Genomic DNA, 19377 nt, shown 5'->3' with positions numbered 1-19377 from the left:
TCAAAGCAGCCTTATTTCAAGATGGAAACTTTTAACTTGCAGACTGCTTGTTGGTGGGCAGCGAGAATTACCGCAGAAGAGTAATTCTGCAAGGAGGGCAGGAGATGAAAACAGAAGGTTGCTGCAGTTTTCAGTTCTACTCAAGAAAATTGTTTTTAATTTTTTTAAATTGTGTTTTTAAATTGTTTTTCAAAAAATGTGTTTTTAAATTTGTATATTTGTTTTTAATTGCTGTAAACTGCCCAGAGAGCTTCAGCTATGGGGCAGTATGTAAATGTAATAAATAAATAAAAGAATCAGACAAGGCTGGGCAGGGGTTATTAAAACACATCCCTTTTATTGAAGTCTGCTGGCCTCAATTTTCCTCACACAGATCAACTCCTACTGCCTCTCTTACGAACAATCACCAGCCACACAATGGATATCAAAAAACACTTTTGCAAATACAAAACAGACCTTATTAACCCATCAAACTTTCTGGGCTGTTCAGTGCAGAGAAATGGTGTAAACTTTCAAAACTGTTCTATTTACAGCTCTCTGCAGGAAGGTTACCTATAGCTTGATCTTGGATCCTGCGTCTCAGCATGGTCCTCACATCTTACACGTGCATACTCCAGTCATGCTACCGGTACAAAGACCTGGAAACGCGGCACATCCTGGTATGTCTCGTTTCAAATTGGTGTTTAAATAATCCCTAGTATTTGTAGTCATGTTCGTAGCTCCAGTTAGAGGTCTGAAAGCTGGTATCTCCTCACTATCCCATCTCTGCAACAAGTGTACACCTGCTTCTCCCATGTAGCCACCTAGAAAGAGCAAAACAAAAGAGGCATCTGAATTGATCGAAAAGTAAAAAGCTGACCCATTGAAATGAAAGAACCTGTTTGGAGTGAAGCACCGATGCATGTAACAAATGACCTGAATCAGCTTTCTCGGAGCTTGGAAGATTACTTTTAAAAAGTAATAAATTACAGTTACAGTTACATGGCCCAAAAAAGTAGTAATTACCGTTACAACTACAATTGCTCTGAAAGTAACTGATTACTTTACTTTTCCGTCAAAGTAATCACTACAGTTACATTTCAGTTACTTTAAAAAATGCCTACAAGGTGCTGGCCTTGGCTGCTGCACATCTAAGTAGCCTAAAACAACATTAAAAATAAACACAGAGGTAGTAGAATAATTATTTTTATTCATAAGATAGCAATGGTGGTCTCTCTGCTGGTAAGGGTGGTGGGGAGGGAGGCTGAGGCCACTACTCAGATCTTTGCACGTCAAACCAAGTGCAACCCCCCCCACTCAGCCAGCCAGCATAATCTCTCTCACTTAACCACCTCCCAGACCCTGCCCTGCCACCAACTAAGGGACACTCACTCAAGCAAACATTTTCCCGAGATGCAAAAAAGTTAAAATACTGCAAATGCAACACAGTAGCCAGAGAGGGTGGTGGAGGCCACTTTGTGTGCCAAGTGCACGCGCACGCGCACTGTCATCTTTCACCTCCACAGTTCTTTATCTCCACTCTGCTGCTGCCTCCTTCTCTTCCTTTATCCATGTCCTTGACCTCCGGATCCTTGTTCCCACCACTCCATTCTTCACCACCACTATCTGTTTTTTTAAATAATTGTTTTCTCCACTCCACCTCATCTCACTCTCCGCCTCCTTCCTTGTCGCCTCCTACCCATCCACAGAGCATGAGGAAAGAGCGACACTGCACAGAAGCCCAGTTTGAGGCACATGATTTTCATCCACAAATCAGAGGAACAGAAGGCTTCCCCTGCTCTCCGCCCAAGTAATGCCCAAAAGTAATTCTGGAAACGTTACAATTACTCCACAAAAGTAGTAAAATTACTCCTAGTTCTATTACAATCAAAATGTAAAGGAATTACCCACTCGTTCCTCAAAAAAGTAATGAATTACAAGTAATTCGTTACTTGCAACTAGTTACTTCCAAGCTCTGAGCTTTCTGTCTTATCTATTCTTCCCTCTGCTGATTCCTCCTCTGAAGCATTTGTTGTTTTTGCAGGCTTTGCTCCTCCCTTCTCTTCCTGTCTGTTCTCAGTCAGTCAGTGATAGCTCCCTAAGTGCAGGCCTCATGCCTGTTTTGGCATGTATGACTTTACCTCTTTATAGTAACAAACCTTAAGTTAATTTATTCTTTCAACCAGCAGTTTTAACAGACCAGTTATTTTTGTTCTTTGCTGCAATATACATATCTATCAAAAACTCTTACAGAACTTAAGTTAACTTAGTCTATTAATTTCAATGGGTCTACTCTGAGGGCCAGCACTGAATACCACCCTTTATTTCAATTATTTTAGGTTTAATTCAAAGTGCTAGTTTTGTCTTTACAGTTCTCAATATGAACCCTGCCCTGGCCATTAAGACCTGAGAGAGCATTCCTGTTCAAGTTCCTCTGCTCAGAACAGAGAGATTTGCAGTGGGTGAGAGAAGGGCCTTTCCCCCAGGGGCCCTTGGAGGCTCTGGGATGAGCTCCCTCCCAAGGCATGGCGGAGTATCTCCTGCCATTCCAAGAGAGATCCAAGTTCCATCTTTTAAGCTTAGCCTTTGAAGGCTGATTTGCTGGTGTGGGCTATTTTATTCCGCTTTATCTTGCAACTAAAATGTCACTGCCACACGGTGCTTTCCATTCCAGGTTCTCGAGTCCTTGGTCTACAGTCTATGACTAAATCTGGGTGCAAAGTCTTTTTCTCACAGACAACGTTTGGATATAAAAACAGTATGATAAAATAAAAATAAATATTTTCTCATAATCAATTTGATTCCCCTGCTTTTCCTTTTCTCCTTGTTTCTTGGAGTTTCCTTTTTTTCCCCTTGAGTGAAGCTCCACTGCTCAGACCAAGACAAAGCTGGGTCTTTTTCTTTTACAGTACCTTATATACAGGGTCACAGTCTGGCCCAGTGAGTTCAACAACGTGATCGAGATCTTGCTGCATAATAAAACAGGTCCCATCTCCTGGAAATAGGTACAAAATGTGTTACTATTAAACAAATGTTTAGACCACTCCACAGTGTAAAAGGAAAATAAAACAGGATAAAACACACAGAACACAGCACTAAAAACAAAATAAATTCAACTCACTCTAGAAACAACAGAACCATCCATACAAACTCTAAAAATAGGAAAGTGCAATTTACATCAGAAGCCTTAACATTCTGCATGATAGGATACCAATTTTATTTCTTTGCCCAACCAACTCTAAGATACTTGGAAATCAAATGATCAAAACCTGCTGGATCCTAAATGAATCCCCTCTGCAGTTTCTGCAAGTGTTTTTGTTTTTGTCTGTGGAAACAAGTTACTACCTCTTCATAGCAATTGAAAACTCATGGTGAAGGCGATTTCAAAGGCTGTTATTCATGAGATAGTGGAAGCGAAGAGGAGCACTACCTTGGCTGGCGATAAATCCATCTCTGTAAGGCAGCAGGGAAAGCACTGGTGCTCCTGATCTCTGAACAACTCGAACTGCAGCCCTAAAAAGAAAAAGAAGAACCACCCAACTTTTATCACAAAGAGTTGCTCACATCGTTAACAGTTGGCCAGGGTTCTACTTTAAGAGCCATGTTGTACTGGAACACAGGAATCTGCCTTATACTGAATTGGACCATCGTTCCGTCTAGCTCAGTATTGCTTACAATGACTGACAGTGGCTCTCCAGGAGTCTCTCCCTGCCCTACCTGGAGATGTTGGGGACTGAACCTGGGGCCTTCTTCATGCAAAGCAGACACTCTGTCCCTGAGCTACGATAGCCCTACCCATGCATTTCCTCCCCATGACCTTCATGACTGGAGCAACATCGGAAGCAATAACTATGCTAAGGTCATGTAACAACTGCCTTTTAATTCTACTCACTTGGTATTTCTCACATCCAGCTGGTATATATTTCCATCTTGAGCTCCACCCAGGAGGTAGATGTTGGAGAGGAACGTACAGCAGTTAAACGCATCAGTGCCCACAAACAGAAAAACCTGAGGAGGAAGCAATGAAAAGGAACGAAAAGAAAACTGTGGTGCTGCTCCATGAGAGAGGACAAAATCTAGCTAGGAAAAAAAGGCAGCTGAGATTACGCTGGAAAAGTAAAGCACTCTACACTGAAAGCATGTTCCCAGGCAGAGTAACCAGACACAGACCTGCTTAGTGCCAGCAAGGTTGCTGCCTCATGTGCGTACTGATCATGCAGCTGGCACAACATACATGAAGGCAGAACAAGCAGTGTTAACCATGGTCAGAGAGACGTCTTACCGGCTGCCTGCTTTGCAGCCCCACCCCCTGCAACTTCTTGTCCTCTCGCGCCAACAGCAACAGTTTCCCATCTGTTCCAATTTCACGCTCACCTGTGTGAGACAGAAACATTAGGATGAGCAGAGAGAAATAGCTGCTCGCTTTGCTGTTTTCAAATGCCAAACCAGGGGTAATAGGGCCAGCCATATTTGCGGCTCACAATTATTGATTTTTACATGAGAAGGGGGATGCAGGAGAGGGAGCTCCTGGCCATTTTACTTCCCCACCATTCCAGATACTGTACCACCTATTTGAAAAGTGAGTCTATCTGGGTGAAACGTTCCTGAAGCAACAAACTCCATTTCATATAAATGTAACAGGACAGACACATGAATATCCAAACATAATGAGTGGCCAAATCATGTCTGATATGACCCCAGTGGAGACTGGTGGTTCTAATGTCAACGGGGCAGTGAATCCACTCTGGATTTTAGTCCAAACTTTCAAGGAGCTGTCCAAGGTGCTTTCACTGCCCCACTGACATTGGAGCCTCTAGTCTCTACTATGTGGCCCTTAAGCCCTGCTCACTAAACACAGCATATTTGTGCATGGATGATACGTCAAGGACAGACAATACTTTTTTAAAAAAATGGTAGGTACATATGTGGTTTTTTAAACTGTGTGTGTTTAAGGTTGTCTTAGCTCTCAGTATGCTTTTTCAAACTTCATTTTGTTGTATGGAAAAACAGGCTCTTTAAAAAAACATTGACTCATAAGCTTCTTTGTTCTTGCATCCGTAAAAAGGCACAGGTAAGCATCAATGCTACCCTTCTCCTTTACCTTTTTCTTTTAACTATTACATTTGTCATATGATCACATGAAGCTCCTTCATGCTGAGTTGGACCATTAATCTATATAGCCAAGCTTTCCACAACGTGGTGCCCTCCAGAGGTTTTTAAAACTGCAACTTTCTCTTAACCCCCAGAGCATGGCCGTGCTGGTTGGGACTGAAGTGACCTGTAATCCAAAACAGCTGGAAAGCACCAGGTAGGGAAAGGGTGATTGAGCCATATACATGGCCAATACGAAACTAAGCAGCCATGAGCTGAACCTGGGATCTTCTGCACATAAAGCTCAGGGACATAGCACACGCCATGCCTTCTCCCCGGCCCTGTTGACTCTATCTAATCAGCCAATACAAAACGTCCCTCCTCTCTCCCAGACCAGGAGTTAATTTCAGATATGCAATTTGTAGCATGATTTTATGGGCAACAGATCAGAGAACCCCCCCGCCAGCCTTTTTAAAGGGATGAACACTTGCTTAATGCAGTTACTTACTAGGTATTTTTTCAGGCGAGCCCAAGTTTAAGGTGTTGTCGGCCTCACCCAAGGCGATACCATTGACTGGAGAGCCACAATCTACCACAACCCCCAGACAGGCAGATCTCCCACAGTCCCAGAGGCGGGCAGTGCCATCCCGAGAGCTGGAGACCACATTCTTTCCTCGATCCACGATGGCTGTGTCCAGAATTCCTACCGTACAGCAGGAATCATAGGAAAAGCAAAAGAAAATCAATCCAGTTCAGCGCACACCCTCAGCGGTGGGACTCAGACACTTAGCCCCATCACATCACACAAACAGCAGCTCCCCCCAGTCCTGACCAAAGTGCGACTCAAGCAAGAATGTTAAAGGAGGCAGTAGCTACGACAACCCTAAAGAACCAGATCAACAGTTGCAGAGTTGCCAGCCAATCTAGATCACATCCACACCACACGTTTAAAGCGCATGGCATCCTCCAAAATATCCTGGGAAGTATAGTTTATGAAGAGTGTTGGGAATTGTAGCTCTGTGAGGGTAAACTACAGTTCCCAGGATTCTGGCTGGAAATTGCCACTATTCATTCAACATAGCTTAGCAGGGTGTTGCACAGGGATAGTACCATTTTACCTATACTTATGAGCATGCAACACCAGACAGATGCTGCACGTGATGTATGAGATGCTACACACTCAGTGGCTTCAGTGGCTGAAAGCATCCAAGCAGCTGGCACAAACTCAGCCTAAATCAACTACTGTTGCAATTGCACTTTTTTCAGTTGTCAGTTTTCCGTACCTGCTTTGTGACCCTGAAATGTTACAACACAGCTGGCATTTTCTGCAGACCAGATCTTTAGCTGGGCATCCATCCCTCCACTCAGAACCACAATGCCTGATGGGAAAAATCTGCAGCAATTCACATCATACACATGGCCTTCCAAACACCTCTGGGGAGAGAAAGAATTAGGTGTTAGTGCCACAGTTACAAGTCTTATCTCATCCTCTGCCTTATTACTTAGCAACAGACATCCATTTATTTGCCAAACACACCGGATGGCTGCACTGCCTCCGTGACATCAGTGCATCTTAGATTACCATCTTCTGTTTTGTTTCTTTGCAGAGATCATCACCGAGGTTCTAGCAGTATCCTAAAGCCATGATCAAGGCTAATTCAAATGAAGTACACTTATGCTTGGATCTCCACAACATGCCAGACCTATTTCTCACCAAGTTGCTAAACCTATGTCCACTTAAGACTGAAGGTGGGAGCTCACATGATTGAGTCCTGGATAAACAAATCCCTATATATAGAAAACTAGAATGTCAAAAAGAAGTGTTAAAGTCAAGCCTTCTCCCAAGCATACTTCTTTTTGCAAGACTCCCATCTGAAACGGTACAGTCCAGACACATGTTTAGCACCTCAGTGAGAGCTAGGCCACTGTTGCTAAATGCACTACACAGAAAGCAGTCTGGTTTGCAGCGGGAGAGCAGCAGGGTAGAACAGAGAGAAGAGTTAACTTCCTCAGTCCTTGTTTAACCAGTCACAGTGTTTGGACTTGCCACTGATATGGAAGTCAGCTGATCCTCAATATGTTGAAGGTGACCAAGTCCCTAGATTAATCCTTCCCTTTAAATATTAGACAGGCACCACCTCTGTCATCTTTTCAGTCCTTACTGACGACCTTTCTCTTTCAACAAGCCTTTTAAGTAGAGATCTCATCCCAGTCTGTGTCTGTACTGGAATGACTTTTTAAAATGTTTTAAAAGATTTTTTAAATATGTTTTTAAGATGTTTTGTTTTAATATGTTTTAAAGTCTTATGTTTTTAAGATGTTTTAGAGAGCTTTTAGTATTTTTATTTGCCACCCTGGGCTCCTTCTGGGAGGAAGGGGGGGATATAAATAACAACAGCAACAATTCTTTATGAAAAGAAGTGGGGGGGGATACGGATTGCCCTACCCACTGAGAAGGCAGGTTTGTTGTTGTTATGTGCCTTCAAGTCGATTACGACTTATGGCGACCCTATGATCAGTGACCTCAGTAATATTAAACTACAGAAAAGCAGAGTTAGGTTAAATGCCAGAAATGACTTTCTTGCTATGATCCAGAGGTGTGCATGTACAGATACAACTATGCACTTAAGATTTATCAAGCTGTTTCTTTTTCAACAGCTCTACCTTCTAGCGATCTCAAACTGCTCTTAAAACTCTGGAGTTTGAACAGCATGAATTGGCTCAAAATGTGGGTTTTCAGACGGTAGATTTCTTAAAATGCAAAATTCAATGTCCCACACCCCACAAATAAATATGGCTCTTACTCTAACTTCTCCATTAGCTGCCTGCCAAATTTTCATAGTTCCATCAGCACTGGTTGACACTCCAAGCCCTCCACCACTAGAAATGTCAAGGCAAGTGATCTAAAATGGAAAGCAAGAAAGAAACATTAAATAACCACAATTTATAAAAGCATAATGTTAATGGTCGCTGGCATAATTTATTACACAGTTCAGTTCATGGGTTACTGAACAAACCACAGGTTGAAGTATTTATTTCAAAATCTCTGTTCCATGTAATTAAACTACACATTCATAAAATACAGGTTCTTCAAGGAGACATGAAAACACCAAATCAGACAGTTATATTATAAAAAATGGTTCTCAGGATTTGAGTGCCACATCCAACAGAGATGTTTTAAAATTGTGTACAAAATAAGTTACATGTGTTTAATGGGAACTATAGAGCAAAAGATGCATGAAACCCTCAATCATCAAAAGATGTTTTATTTTAATATGTTTTAAAAGATGTTTTAATTTATAGTCTGTTTTTATGATGTTTTTAGTGTTTTTGTTTGCTGCCCTGGACTCTTACTGGGAGGAAGGGCAGGATATAAATTTAAAAATAAATTTTAAAAAATGAATGAATGAATACTTGGGGGTTTAATTTAGTTTTTGCTATTTGTTTTATGTTGTGCATCACCCAAGGTGTTTTCAACAGAGCATTTATTAAAATAACAAAATAAATGCCACCTGCTGGCCTGTCTTCCAACAGGGGATAGACTGTACAGAGAATCTACAATTAAGTGAGTTACTTAACCTGCCCTCTAGAAAATGACAAAATCTGATATTACTGTGAATCCAGGTGTTGCAATCTGACACATGATCAAAGCTTTTCCTAGACGGAATTAGGATTGACTGCATTAACAGAATCTAGGCCATACTTCACCAAAACACACACAACTGAGAAGATGATGCAAAAAGGACAGAAGCTTCAACTGAATTAGAACAAAGCTACTGTGACAAGTTATCAAATAACACTGCAACTCATTTAACTGGCACCTTCATTTAAATTCAGCTCATTCAAAGCCACTTCGTAAAAATACTTACGCTTTTTTGATGAATTCTACAGAAGGTTGTGTAGGGTGCCAGAAATTTGGTGGAGACATTTTCACGAGGGCAGGAGACAAGCAGACTTTTCTGAAGTAGGCAGAACAGAAACAAAGAGATAACATTAGAGTTTGTCAGCAGCAGATTATCTATACATTGGCTCATTGCTAAACCCACCAATCTGATGAAAACTCCAGACAAGAAAGCAGGTAGCCACAATTGTTTCCTATATCTTTCAGAGTGAACCTACTTTCTCTCCATACACCTATCTTCTGTTTTCAGATATTATATGTCATAACTTGGGAGTAATTGTACTGAACTGATTTTGGGACATCTGTTCAAGCCCGTAATTGTATCTTGAACTGCTATTTGCATCAGAAAAGCAACAATTCTCATCCATCATATGATATTTCATTGGATCTTTTTCAGACAAAAAAGCTATAGCTGACAACATAACATTTGCTTTCATATCCTTTAGATTTGACTACTGTAGCATGCTGCATGAGGGGCTGCCCTTGGAAAGTGTACACAGATGATGATGGATGAAAACCCTGCTGCCAGATTGTTGGTTGACACTAGATGAATGGAACATATTACTCCACTTTTGTATGATCTGTACTGGCTGCCTATCAGCCAGCTTCAAGGTGCTGGTTTTCATCCTCAAAGCCTTAACAAGTTTGAGACCTGAGTACCTTATGAATTGCCTTCCACAGTACATACTCCCTTGTACACTCTGTTCAGTATCTGAGACACTGCTCTGTGTGTTTCTGCCAAATGAGGTTTGGTAGGTATCTGCTAGAGGCAGGGCCTTTTCAGTTGTGGCATCCATATTATGGAATGCCCTCCCTACGGAGGCCCATCAGGCCTAACACTTTGGTCCTTCAAGAGCCAAGTTAAATACTGGCTCTTTAAGAAGGCCTGTAGACCAGTTGCTTTTTTGCCCATACAGCCAGTTCTGGTTATTTTCTGCTTTGTTTTTCTGATTTAGTTTCATTTTTGCTTTATTTGCAATAATGTGTAATTTTGAGTGTTGCCTTAGATTGGCAGACCCTAGAGGACAAAAAATTAATATTTTAGAAAACACAGCCGTAAACTGCTCTGAGCCCATCAGAGAGCGTGGGATGTGAAGCAAATAAATACATTTTATTGTTTTACAGTACTTGTGAGGCGCTTCATGTTTTAGAAATCTTTAAATGAAATTTTATGTTTTAGAAAAGCAGGAGAGTTGTTTTGTAAATATTTATTATTTATTTCTTTATTTAATTTATATCCCGCCTCTTCTTCCAGTGGGAACCCTTCTTTTCCAGCAAACACTAAAAACACTCTAAAGCATCATAAAAACACTTTAAAATATATTAAAACAAAACATCTTTATAAACATCTTTTAAAAAAAGCTTTAAAACCTTCTTAAAAAGCAATTCCAACATAGACGCAGACTGGGACAAAGTCTCTACTTAAAAGGCTTGATGAAAGAGGAAGGTCTTCAGTAGGTGCCAAAAAGATAACAGAGATGGCGCCTGTCTAATATTTAAGGGGAGGGAATTTCAAATGGTAGGTGCCACTACACTAAAGGTCCACTTCCTATGTTGTGCAGAATGGGCCTCCTGATAAGATGATATCTGCAGGAGGTCCTCACCTGCAGAGCATAGTTATCGACTAGGTACATAAGGGGGAAAGACAATCTTTCAGATATCTTGGTCCCTAGCTATATAGGGCTTTGTACACCAAAACCAGAACCTTGAACTTAGCCCGGTAGCTAATAGGCAGCCAGTGCAATTCTTTCAGCAGTGGGATAGCATGTTGATGATACCCTGCCCAGTGAGCACTTGTGCCGCAGCATTTTGCACAAGCTGCAGCTTCTGAGCCAACCTTAAGGGCAGCCTCACATAGAATGCATTACAGTAATCCAGCCTGGACATTACCAGTGCATGGACAACAGTGGTCAGGCTATATGATCCATAATACCTTGAACTGTCTTACCACAGCTGTCTTACCAGCTGAAGCTGATAAAAGGCACTCCTAGCCACTGAGGTCACCTGAGCCTCTAGCGACAAAGATGGATCCAGGAGAACCCCCAGACTACGAACCTGTTCTTTCAGAGGGAGTATGACCCCATCCAAAGCAGGCAATTGACCAATTATCTGAACTCAGGAACCACCAACCCACAGTGTCTGTGTCTTGCTAAGATTCAGAGTCAGTTTTTTGGCCCTCAACCAGTCCACCACCAAGTCCAGGCACTGGTCTAGGGCTTGCATGACCTCTTCCAATTCAGATGTTACAGAGAAATAGAGCTGGGTAGCGTCAGGTTGCTGCTTACATCTCGCCCCAAATCTCCTGATGACCGCTCCCAAGGGCTTCATATAGATGTTAAACAGCACTGGGGACAAGATGGTACCCTATGGCATCCCACAGCACAACTGCCAGGGTGCCTAAAGACAATCACCCAATGCTATTCTCTGAAAATGACCCTGGAGATAGGATCAGAACCCCTGTAAAACAGTGCCTCCAATAGCCAGCTCACTAAGTCGGCCCACAAGGATACCATGGTCAATGGTATCAAAAGCCACTGAGAGATTAAGTCAGAATAACAGAGTCACATGCCCCCTGTCCTTCTCCCAATAAAGGTCATCCATCAGGGTGACCAAGGCCGATTCAGTCCCATAACCAGGCCTGAACCCAGACTGGAATTGGTCAAGGTAATCTGTTTCACTCAAGAGTATTGCAACTGCTGTGCCACAATCCTCTCAATCACCTACCCAAAAAGGCGGTATTTGCAACCGGGCAATAGTTGTCACAAACCAATGGGTCCAGGGAGGGTTTTTTCAGGAGTGGTCAGATCATCATCTCTTTCAGGGTGGCTGGAACCACTCCCTCCCACGATGATGCACTGACCACACCCTGGATCCACTTGATCATACTCCCTCGGCATGCTTTAATAAACCAAGCAGGGTAAGAGTCAAGAGGACACATTGCTGGCCGCATTGTCGCAAGCACCTTTTCCATGTCATCAGGTCACATCAACTGAAACTGATCCCAAGAAGTTGCAGCAGAGATTGCACTGGACACCTCTCTGGGGACTACAGTAGATGTGAATGGGGCATCAAAACTGTTACGGAGGCAAGTAACTTTATCCTCAACGTACCTCGCAAACAATTCACAGTGGGCCACCGAAGGGTCTAAAACTCAATTTCCTGGAGTTGATGTCAACAGACCCGACAATACAGAAAAGCTCCACTGGGTGGCTTCTTGAGGATGTGATGGTGGCAGAGAAATGGGCCTTCTTTACCAATCTCACCACAACACAATAGGTACGGTTATGATGTTTTACTTGTGCCCGATCAGCCTCACAGCACGTGTTTCACCACTTGCACTCTAGCCATCATCCAGCCTGTTTCATTACCCTCAGTTCTCTGATGTACCAAAGTGCAAATAATTAACTGTTTCTTCTCCACAGACAGTAAAAGCAGCTTTCCCCACTCCCACATGTGTTGCAACTGAGTTCCATGTATGGAATATGCACTTTCTGAAGAAGAATTTATCCTAAGGTAAACAACACCCTGCTTGCATGTTGCTTAAACTAAGACTCAGTCCTACTACAGCTCTAAATAAGCTTGACTCAAGGTATAAGTTTGACCTCTTAATTTGTCTGCCAGTAATACAAGTATTTTTCCAGACACTGCAAACCAATGACTGCCACAAGTGCAAAGCAGTCAAGGAAACAAACCCATAAAGAAAGTGCTTTTAAAAAAACTAACACTTAATATTTCAAGTTCAAATAAAGTGCCTGAAACCAGCTAATCTAATACGAGTAAGGGACTTTTCCAGGCTTCTTAATACCTATGTGTGAGCAGGTGCTTAGAGATTTCTTTCCCAGATATGAACAACAGAAATGATATCCCTCACTTTTCCCAACTCAAGCATCAGTCATCAGTTGTAGCATCTCATCAGCGCTTATTATTTATTAGACTAACCTGAAGGTCTCCAAGAGATTTATGACACATTAAAACATAAGTACATAAATCCATACAACAGAACAAACAACCCCCATAAACAACCATAGGAAGTTTTGGCAGCACACTAATAACAAAATCATCATCTCAGTCTATCAAATGCCTAGGAAAAAACATGTCTTTACCTGATGCCAAAAAGATGTCAATGAAGGCACCAGGCAGACCTTGCTAGGGAGAGCATTCCACATACGGGGTGGGGGGCATAACTGAAAAGGCCCCTCCCTTGTCACCAGCCTCCAAGCCTCCCTTAGAGGGAGGACCTGGAGGAGGACCTCATAAGAAATTTTTTTAATGCTACACATTTTTATTCTGTTCTTTGGTGCTATTAAATTTAAAGAACATTAAGAACCTTGGTGGATCAGACCAAAGGCATCCATTCCAGCATTCTATTCCCTCAGTAACTAACCAGAGACCTACGGGAAGCCCAAACCCATGAGTTCATAATCTTTACTGGGGCTCTGACGGTAAAAATATACATTTAACAAATAAATACATGCAGTTACGACAAGAGGGAGCTTCCACACACAGCAGTGTCTTATCGACTTGGTGCTGCTCATGCACCCAAGTCTTGCCCAGCATCCACACAACATTGTCCTCATCAAATCCCTTCCCCCCTCCATTTAATCCAGATCAAGTTCCTGCTATAAATCATACATGGAAAGTCATATGGCTAAATTACTTCTCACTACTAGCAGCCAGTCTGCTCTTCAACCTCATAGACTGATCTGACAGTACCTTAGTTATTTCACTGACAGCAAATCCTTCAGAGGCTGTGATTTCAGGAATTCCATCTGAGCTCACTCCCTGACAAGTCAGGGTTCCATACAAAGTAGATTTTCCTACAGCATGCAAAAGACACAAAAGCAAAAGACAGAAACAAGTTAAGCATTTTAGAAGTATTAATTCTAATATAGGTATGCTAATCTCCACTATCTCTGTTATCTTTTCAGCACCTATTGAAGATATCCTTTCAGTCTGTGTCTGTGTTGGGGTTGCTTTTTAATATGTTTTTAAACTTTTTTTAAAAAAATGTTTTGAACACTTTAAAAAAAATGTTTTTAAAGATGTTTTGTTTTAGTTTTAAAGTATTTTAAAGTCTGTTTTTATGATGTTTTAAAGTGTTTTTAGTGCTTTTGTTTGCCACCGTGGGCTCCTGCTGGGAGGAAGGGTGGGATATAAATCAAATAACAAATAAATAAATATTTATATTTTATTTTCAACAAGGATGCGATAGTGGCAGAGAAATGAGCCTTCTTCCCCACCCTCACAGCCACACAGTAGGCATGGTTATGATGTTTTACTCATGCCCGATCAGTCTTATGGCACATCTTTCACTACTTGCACTCTAGTCGTCGCCCAGCCTGTTTCATTGCCCGTAGTTCACTGGTGTACCAGGCTGCAAACCGGGCTCCACAATGCTGGAGAGGGCACTCAGGGGCAACTGTGTTAAGAGCACAACTATCTACTGGAAACTCCCCAGGGCATTCAGGAATTCAGTGGATTCCATTAGTCTCCGGGGGCAGACTGTCTTAATCTGTCCATCACCCCAGCAGGGGAGTATCAGAGCTGTAAGTCTAAATATCTAAAAAAAAAAACTTACAATGAAAATCAAAATACAATAATAAAAACACAAGAAGACAATATCAGATCATAACACTTTATCAAGATTGCTTCTGTGCCTTTAACATAAGCCTAACTCACAGAAATGTAGTACCTTTATTTATTTAATCCCACTCATGAAATATGCCTCTCTCATTCCCTTGGAAACATTTCACTTGCTTAATTGGTACTGTTAAAAGCACTATCACCTACTGTAAGAAGTACAGGAGAAGGGCTAGTAAAAAGGTACAGTAATAAAAAATATAACAGTAAAGCTGCAATCCTATACTCACTTACCTCTGAGTAAATCCCATTACTTACTTTGAGGGGTTAGTCTCTTGCAGCAAAAAAAGCACCTTAATGACTATTACAGTACAAGCTTTCATGCACTATGGTCTCCTTCATCAGATGAACCTTAAGGTGCCACAAGAGTCCCTGTCCCCCACCTCCCCAGTACTTATGAATTTATTTGGTTTACTTCTGAGTAAAGGGCTCCACTGCAAGATGCTCAATCAAAACAGTTCTGTCAGGTTTGTTATCCAACTCTCACTGATGCAAAACTAACATTATATAGAATCAATTGTGCAAATAAAACAAAATAACAGAAACAGGCTTATTAAAATCTAAGGAATTTGTTCACCTAACTATTAGGTACCGGTGACTACAATTAAGTTTTTTGTCAGCAAGACTGTCACCTGAAAACTGATTGACTTCTTAAAAAATAAATACATTTGTTTTTCTAGCTTCATCAATGGCATTAATTTCGATGAATTCTTTCCTTGATTTAGGGAGGCCATGATGGTAATAGTTTGAAAATCTCTAATTTGGGATTTGAATCTGGCAGGATTTTGGAGTTTGCAGCTTAAGGTAAGGGGTGAATGAAGAAGAGAAAACTCATTTGACAAGTAGATAATGGAACTGTACATTATCACCACATAAGGGGAGGGGACTCTTCTAGTTCACCTGGGCTCTTGCAGCTCAACCAAGCCTCCTCCTCATTCTTCCTGCAAAGATGAAAAAACACCAGTTAGGTGTAGAGGTAGCCAACATGATCCCCTCCAGATGGACTAGAGCTTCTGCCATCCCTGATCTTTAGCCTTGCTGGCTAGGGTAGATGGGACCTGTAGGCCAGCTACATGGGAGGGCACCATGCTGGCTATCACCAGGATGATGGGCTGATGCATGGGGGTGAGGGTAGTCCTCAAAGGAAAGTAGGGATAAGGGTAAAGCACAGGGACAGAATTATCCTGGGGGTCTGAGTGAGGGTGAAGTTGAACAACTGCACAGGAAATAACTGAAGGGGGGTTTAGAGCCTTTCAGGTGAATTCATTCCCTGGGGCTTCTGATGAAAAGCAATGCAAGGCAGGAGGGAGGAACAGCAGCAGGAACAGACTTCATTCTGGGCTGAAGGGGGGGCAGGGCATGGGACATTCACTTGAGGGAACTGGGGTGCATTTAAGAGGCAAAAAGAGAAAATTTGTGTAGGGAAAAGGAAAGGAAGTTTCCTCATGTTTTGTCCTCCACAAGTCAGCTGCGGGAAAGAAATTACAGGTGGAGCCAGGTGCCATAACCTGGATGGCCAGGGAGGAGAGGGCGGTGGAGGCCACGCAAAGGGCCACTCCTGACCAGTCAAACAGAACGCAGCTAGCCAGCCTCATCTTTCTTGAAGGAGCAGCAAGGGGAGCCAAAAGCTGGTGAGTGAAAGCAGGACGAAGTCCTTCTGCATGCCTGGAAAGCCTTTGCGCCCTGCAGAGCCTGGGGAGGAGGCTAAACTCCCGAGGCTCCAGGTGACGCACCTGAGGAAGGGAGCCCGACCTACAGCACTTTTTTTAAGGGGGGGGTTGAAATGAAGACTGAGTAGAGGAGGAGGAGCCCCTGCGGTGATGGAGGGGGCTGAATAACCCGCTGAGCGGCCGGCGGGATGGGGGGGTAGTGTGGGGAAGGGCCACGTTTGAGGGGGGCACTGAAAAAGCGGGGAGGGGGCCTTTTTTTAAAAAAAAATGTTGCCAAGACTGAGGGGCGCAGGCCGTCGAGGTGGCCCCGAGTGGGTGTGGCCAGGCCGGGAGGAGGGTGGGCGTGTCTTCTCGCCCACCTCAGCACCTGGTCCCAGTCGCTCTGGATCCGCACCACCGGCGCCGCCATCTTTGCCTCGGCGCCGCCCCGGAAAGCGCATCCCGCTGCCCTCCCCCCGGAAGGCCCGGAGGCCGCCCACCAGGGAAGCAGTTTGGGGCCCTTTGGGGTTTCCTCAGGGGGGCGCAGGGCGGGGCCGAGGCGGCTCAGGTGAGCGGAATGGGGGGAGGGGGAGACCTGGGCGCATGGGCGGGGCGCTGAGCTAGCGCGTGTCGGGTTTTCTGCCTGCGTAGCTCGGTGGGCGGGGCGCCTGACGCGCGCGGGAAGCTAAGCAGGCGCGGGCGCGGACAGCTTTTGCAAGGGAGGCTACGGCAGCGGCGGTGCAATCCCCAGGCGTCTTCGGGGGAAGTCATGACTGTTAAAGTGGTGTACAGGTGCTTTAAATATATTGTTCACTTCTTTGGGTTCTCATTCCCTCCATACAGAAGGCAGAACCACCACTGGAGAGCTGACTCTCGGAAAGTCGGGCTGCTTTTCAGTTGGAAGGGAGGCCAGAGCAGCGACTGCGCTGGCTTGATTTCCCCCATGGAGCTTATGTACCTCTTTCTTGGGTCCTATGGGGCTCGTTGAAACGAATACTGCAAACGCAATTACAATGTTTGTTTTATATATATATATTTAAACAATAACTGAAAGGAACATAACACCATGTATGCCAACAGAATATATCATATATCTTCTTAACATAATAATCTCCAAAGTCCAATGCATTCAGCAAGACATAAATGAAGAAGTTGCTTGCAGAAAGTCCAGTAGAGAAAATTTGGAAATTTCCAAATTTGCAAACTTCAAAGCCCTAAATAAAATATAATTTAAATTCAAATACATAAAGCCACAAAAGAATTAATTTACTCTTCCATCCCCTTTACACACATAATTGTAAAACCCCATTACCTAATTCAAGGTGACAAGGGCCTAGTCCTTACTCCCTGGCATTAACAGCTCCTTTTCTCTTCAGCTTCCTCACGGTTTGTACTCAACTCCTTAATACAATCCTTCCATAAGGTTTCTCCACCCGCTGGACCAAACCAATATAACCCATAGGGGTTACACTTACAAACCCGAGGCTCTTTGTGCTTGGCAGTGAAGCCTCACTTAGGCTCCGTTTGCACTGTACATTTAAGGCTGTATTATGCCACTTTAAACAGTCATAGCTCCTGGGAACTCTAGTTTGTGAAGGGCTAATCATGTAAACTCAGGAGTAAGTCCTATTGAATTCAGTGGGGTTTACTCCTTGGTAAATGGGGTTAGGATTGCAATCTTAATGTACTAATCATAGGCCTTCACTGATTACACTTGCAGAAATTTGAATAAAACCCTCCACATTCTTTTACGTTTAACAGAATGCAGGCGCCTTAACACATTTATAAAATGCCTTTATCCATCTCCAAGTCACTGTGCAAGCAACAAAGATTTCTGACAATGGGGTGATCGTTTCCCCCTTCTTGATGCTAATTTCCTTTCCTCTTTCCCTCTCACCAGATCAACCAGGATGTCAAGTGGCAACCCTTCCGGTCACAACTGGAGCCAGAAACCAAAAGAAGAGGAAGAAGAGGATCCCTTTGACCAAATGATCTTGCGCACTGGCTGCGCCCCTTTCCACTATGCAGTGCTGGAGTGCATGGCTGAGCACCAAGACTGGCGGAAGTGCCAGGAGCAAGTGCAGACCTTCAAGGACTGCATGAGGGAACATCAGAAGCAGCGGGCAGAAGAGCTGCAAAAGAGGATGAAACAGCACCAGGCCACAAGCTGACACGAGTCAAACTGGCAAGACGGGCAGTTCCTATCCTTTGCTTGGCAGAAATGCTTGAATTCTGCCAGGGCAGAGCAAAATTTGAGTCCTCTGTAAACCGCTGGTGGATCAAAGGGATGGGAATAGCCTGTTCCTACTGGAGAGAGGTTGTTGACTTTGGAAGCCCTTTCACAGAAATCATGTCACTAAATTCTTCTTGTTTTTAACAGAAGAAATTACTTCTTCTTGCCAAAAAATAAAGATGGAATTTATATCCTCTTCATTTTCTTCATCTTTTGATGTTTTCTAAAGGGGAACGGTAGGGATACGCATTTCGTTATCACTCTCCACTTCAGGTGCAGTCATTTTCTCTCTTTTGAGGCATACAAACAAACTGCACTTCTGAACCAGATTTCTTATACTAAAGTTCACATTAAATCCCCACCTCCACCCCAGTTGGTTTTGCAACTGGTCTTATGAACTGCTCAGAGGTCTAGATTATCATTCAACTTGCTCTGGAAAAATAGTTCAAAACTAGGCAGGTTCAAATGATGGTGTGTATACTGTATATACTTGTTGAACTGCTTGTAAGACCAGTTCAGAGAATGAGGAAGAAACCTGCTAGAGATTTGTGTTAACTTCAAAATCTAGAACCTGGTGTTGTGCCTGCTGACTTTGGGGCTATACTAGTCCCAGTCTGGGTTCAGGCCTGGTTATGGGACTGAATCGGCCTTGGTCGCCCTGATGGATGACCTTTATCGGGAGGAGGACAGGGGGCATGTGACTCTGTTATTCCGACTTCATCTCTTGGCGGCTTTTGATACCATTGACCATGGTATCCTTCTGGATCGACTTGGTGAGATTGGTATCAGAGGCACTGTTTTACAAGGGTTCCGATCCTATCTCCAAGGTCACTCTCAGAGAATAACATTGTCTTTCAGCAGTTGTCTGGCAATTGTGCTGTGAG

The 19377-nt window shown here is 43.2% G+C and overlaps 2 protein-coding genes across 5 annotated transcripts; one reads left to right on the top strand and one right to left on the bottom strand.

Moving 5' to 3' along the window:
• Positions 1-317: 317 nt before the first annotated feature.
• On the bottom strand, positions 318-16985 carry PAAF1 (proteasomal ATPase associated factor 1). Of its 2 annotated transcripts, none has more exons than XM_061629095.1 (12): positions 16641-16985; positions 15512-15552; positions 13685-13788; positions 8940-9029; positions 7875-7973; positions 6354-6504; positions 5579-5773; positions 4262-4353; positions 3872-3987; positions 3410-3492; positions 2892-2974; positions 318-803 (listed from the first exon to the last, which is right to left on the bottom strand). In XM_061629095.1, the coding sequence occupies exons 1-12, from the start codon at positions 16688-16690 to the stop codon at positions 726-728; spliced, it is 1182 nt and encodes a 393-aa protein (XP_061485079.1). In that variant the 5' UTR covers positions 16691-16985; the 3' UTR covers positions 318-725. The 2 variants fall into 2 exon arrangements, with proteins under 2 accessions (XP_061485079.1, XP_061485080.1); XM_061629096.1 differs by lacking the exon at positions 16641-16985 and adding an exon at positions 16175-16321.
• LOC133385648 (cytochrome c oxidase assembly factor 4 homolog, mitochondrial) lies at positions 15674-18689 on the top strand. Of its 3 annotated transcripts, none has more exons than XM_061629099.1 (2): positions 15674-16242; positions 18161-18689. In XM_061629099.1, the coding sequence occupies exon 2, from the start codon at positions 18171-18173 to the stop codon at positions 18429-18431; it is 261 nt and encodes an 86-aa protein (XP_061485083.1). In that variant the 5' UTR covers positions 15674-16242; positions 18161-18170; the 3' UTR covers positions 18432-18689. The 3 variants fall into 3 exon arrangements, with proteins under 3 accessions (XP_061485083.1, XP_061485082.1, XP_061485081.1); XM_061629098.1 differs by lacking the exon at positions 15674-16242 and adding an exon at positions 16655-16828; XM_061629097.1 differs by lacking the exon at positions 15674-16242 and adding an exon at positions 16912-17052.
• The last annotated feature ends 688 nt before the right edge of the window (positions 18690-19377 follow it).

This window comes from Rhineura floridana, chromosome 5 (genome assembly GCF_030035675.1).
Source record: "Rhineura floridana isolate rRhiFlo1 chromosome 5, rRhiFlo1.hap2, whole genome shotgun sequence".
Lineage (NCBI taxonomy): Eukaryota > Metazoa > Chordata > Lepidosauria > Squamata > Rhineuridae > Rhineura > Rhineura floridana.
This window is presented reverse-complemented; position numbering and strand designations above follow the sequence as displayed.

What these genes read in the sequence shown, in the direction of transcription:
- LOC133385648 (XM_061629097.1), top strand. Translation starts at nt 17,030, where the DNA reads ATGACTGTTAAAGTGGTGTACAG. An exon ending in ACTGTTAAAGTGGTGTACAG is followed by an intron (nt 17,053 to 18,160) that starts GTGCTTTAAATA and finishes CCCTCTCACCAG; the next exon opens with ATCAACCAGGATGTCAAGTG.
- PAAF1 (XM_061629095.1), bottom strand. Translation starts at nt 16,690, where the DNA reads ATGGCGGCGCCGGTGGTGCGGATCCAGAGCGACTGGGACCAGGTGCTG. An exon ending in CAGCTAATGGAGAAGTTAGA is followed by an intron (nt 6,505 to 7,874) that starts GTAAGAGCCATA and finishes TTCTCTCCCCAG; the next exon opens with AGGTGTTTGGAAGGCCATGT. An exon ending in CTCGCCTGAAAAAATACCTA is followed by an intron (nt 4,354 to 5,578) that starts GTAAGTAACTGC and finishes TGTCTCACACAG; the next exon opens with GTGAGCGTGAAATTGGAACA.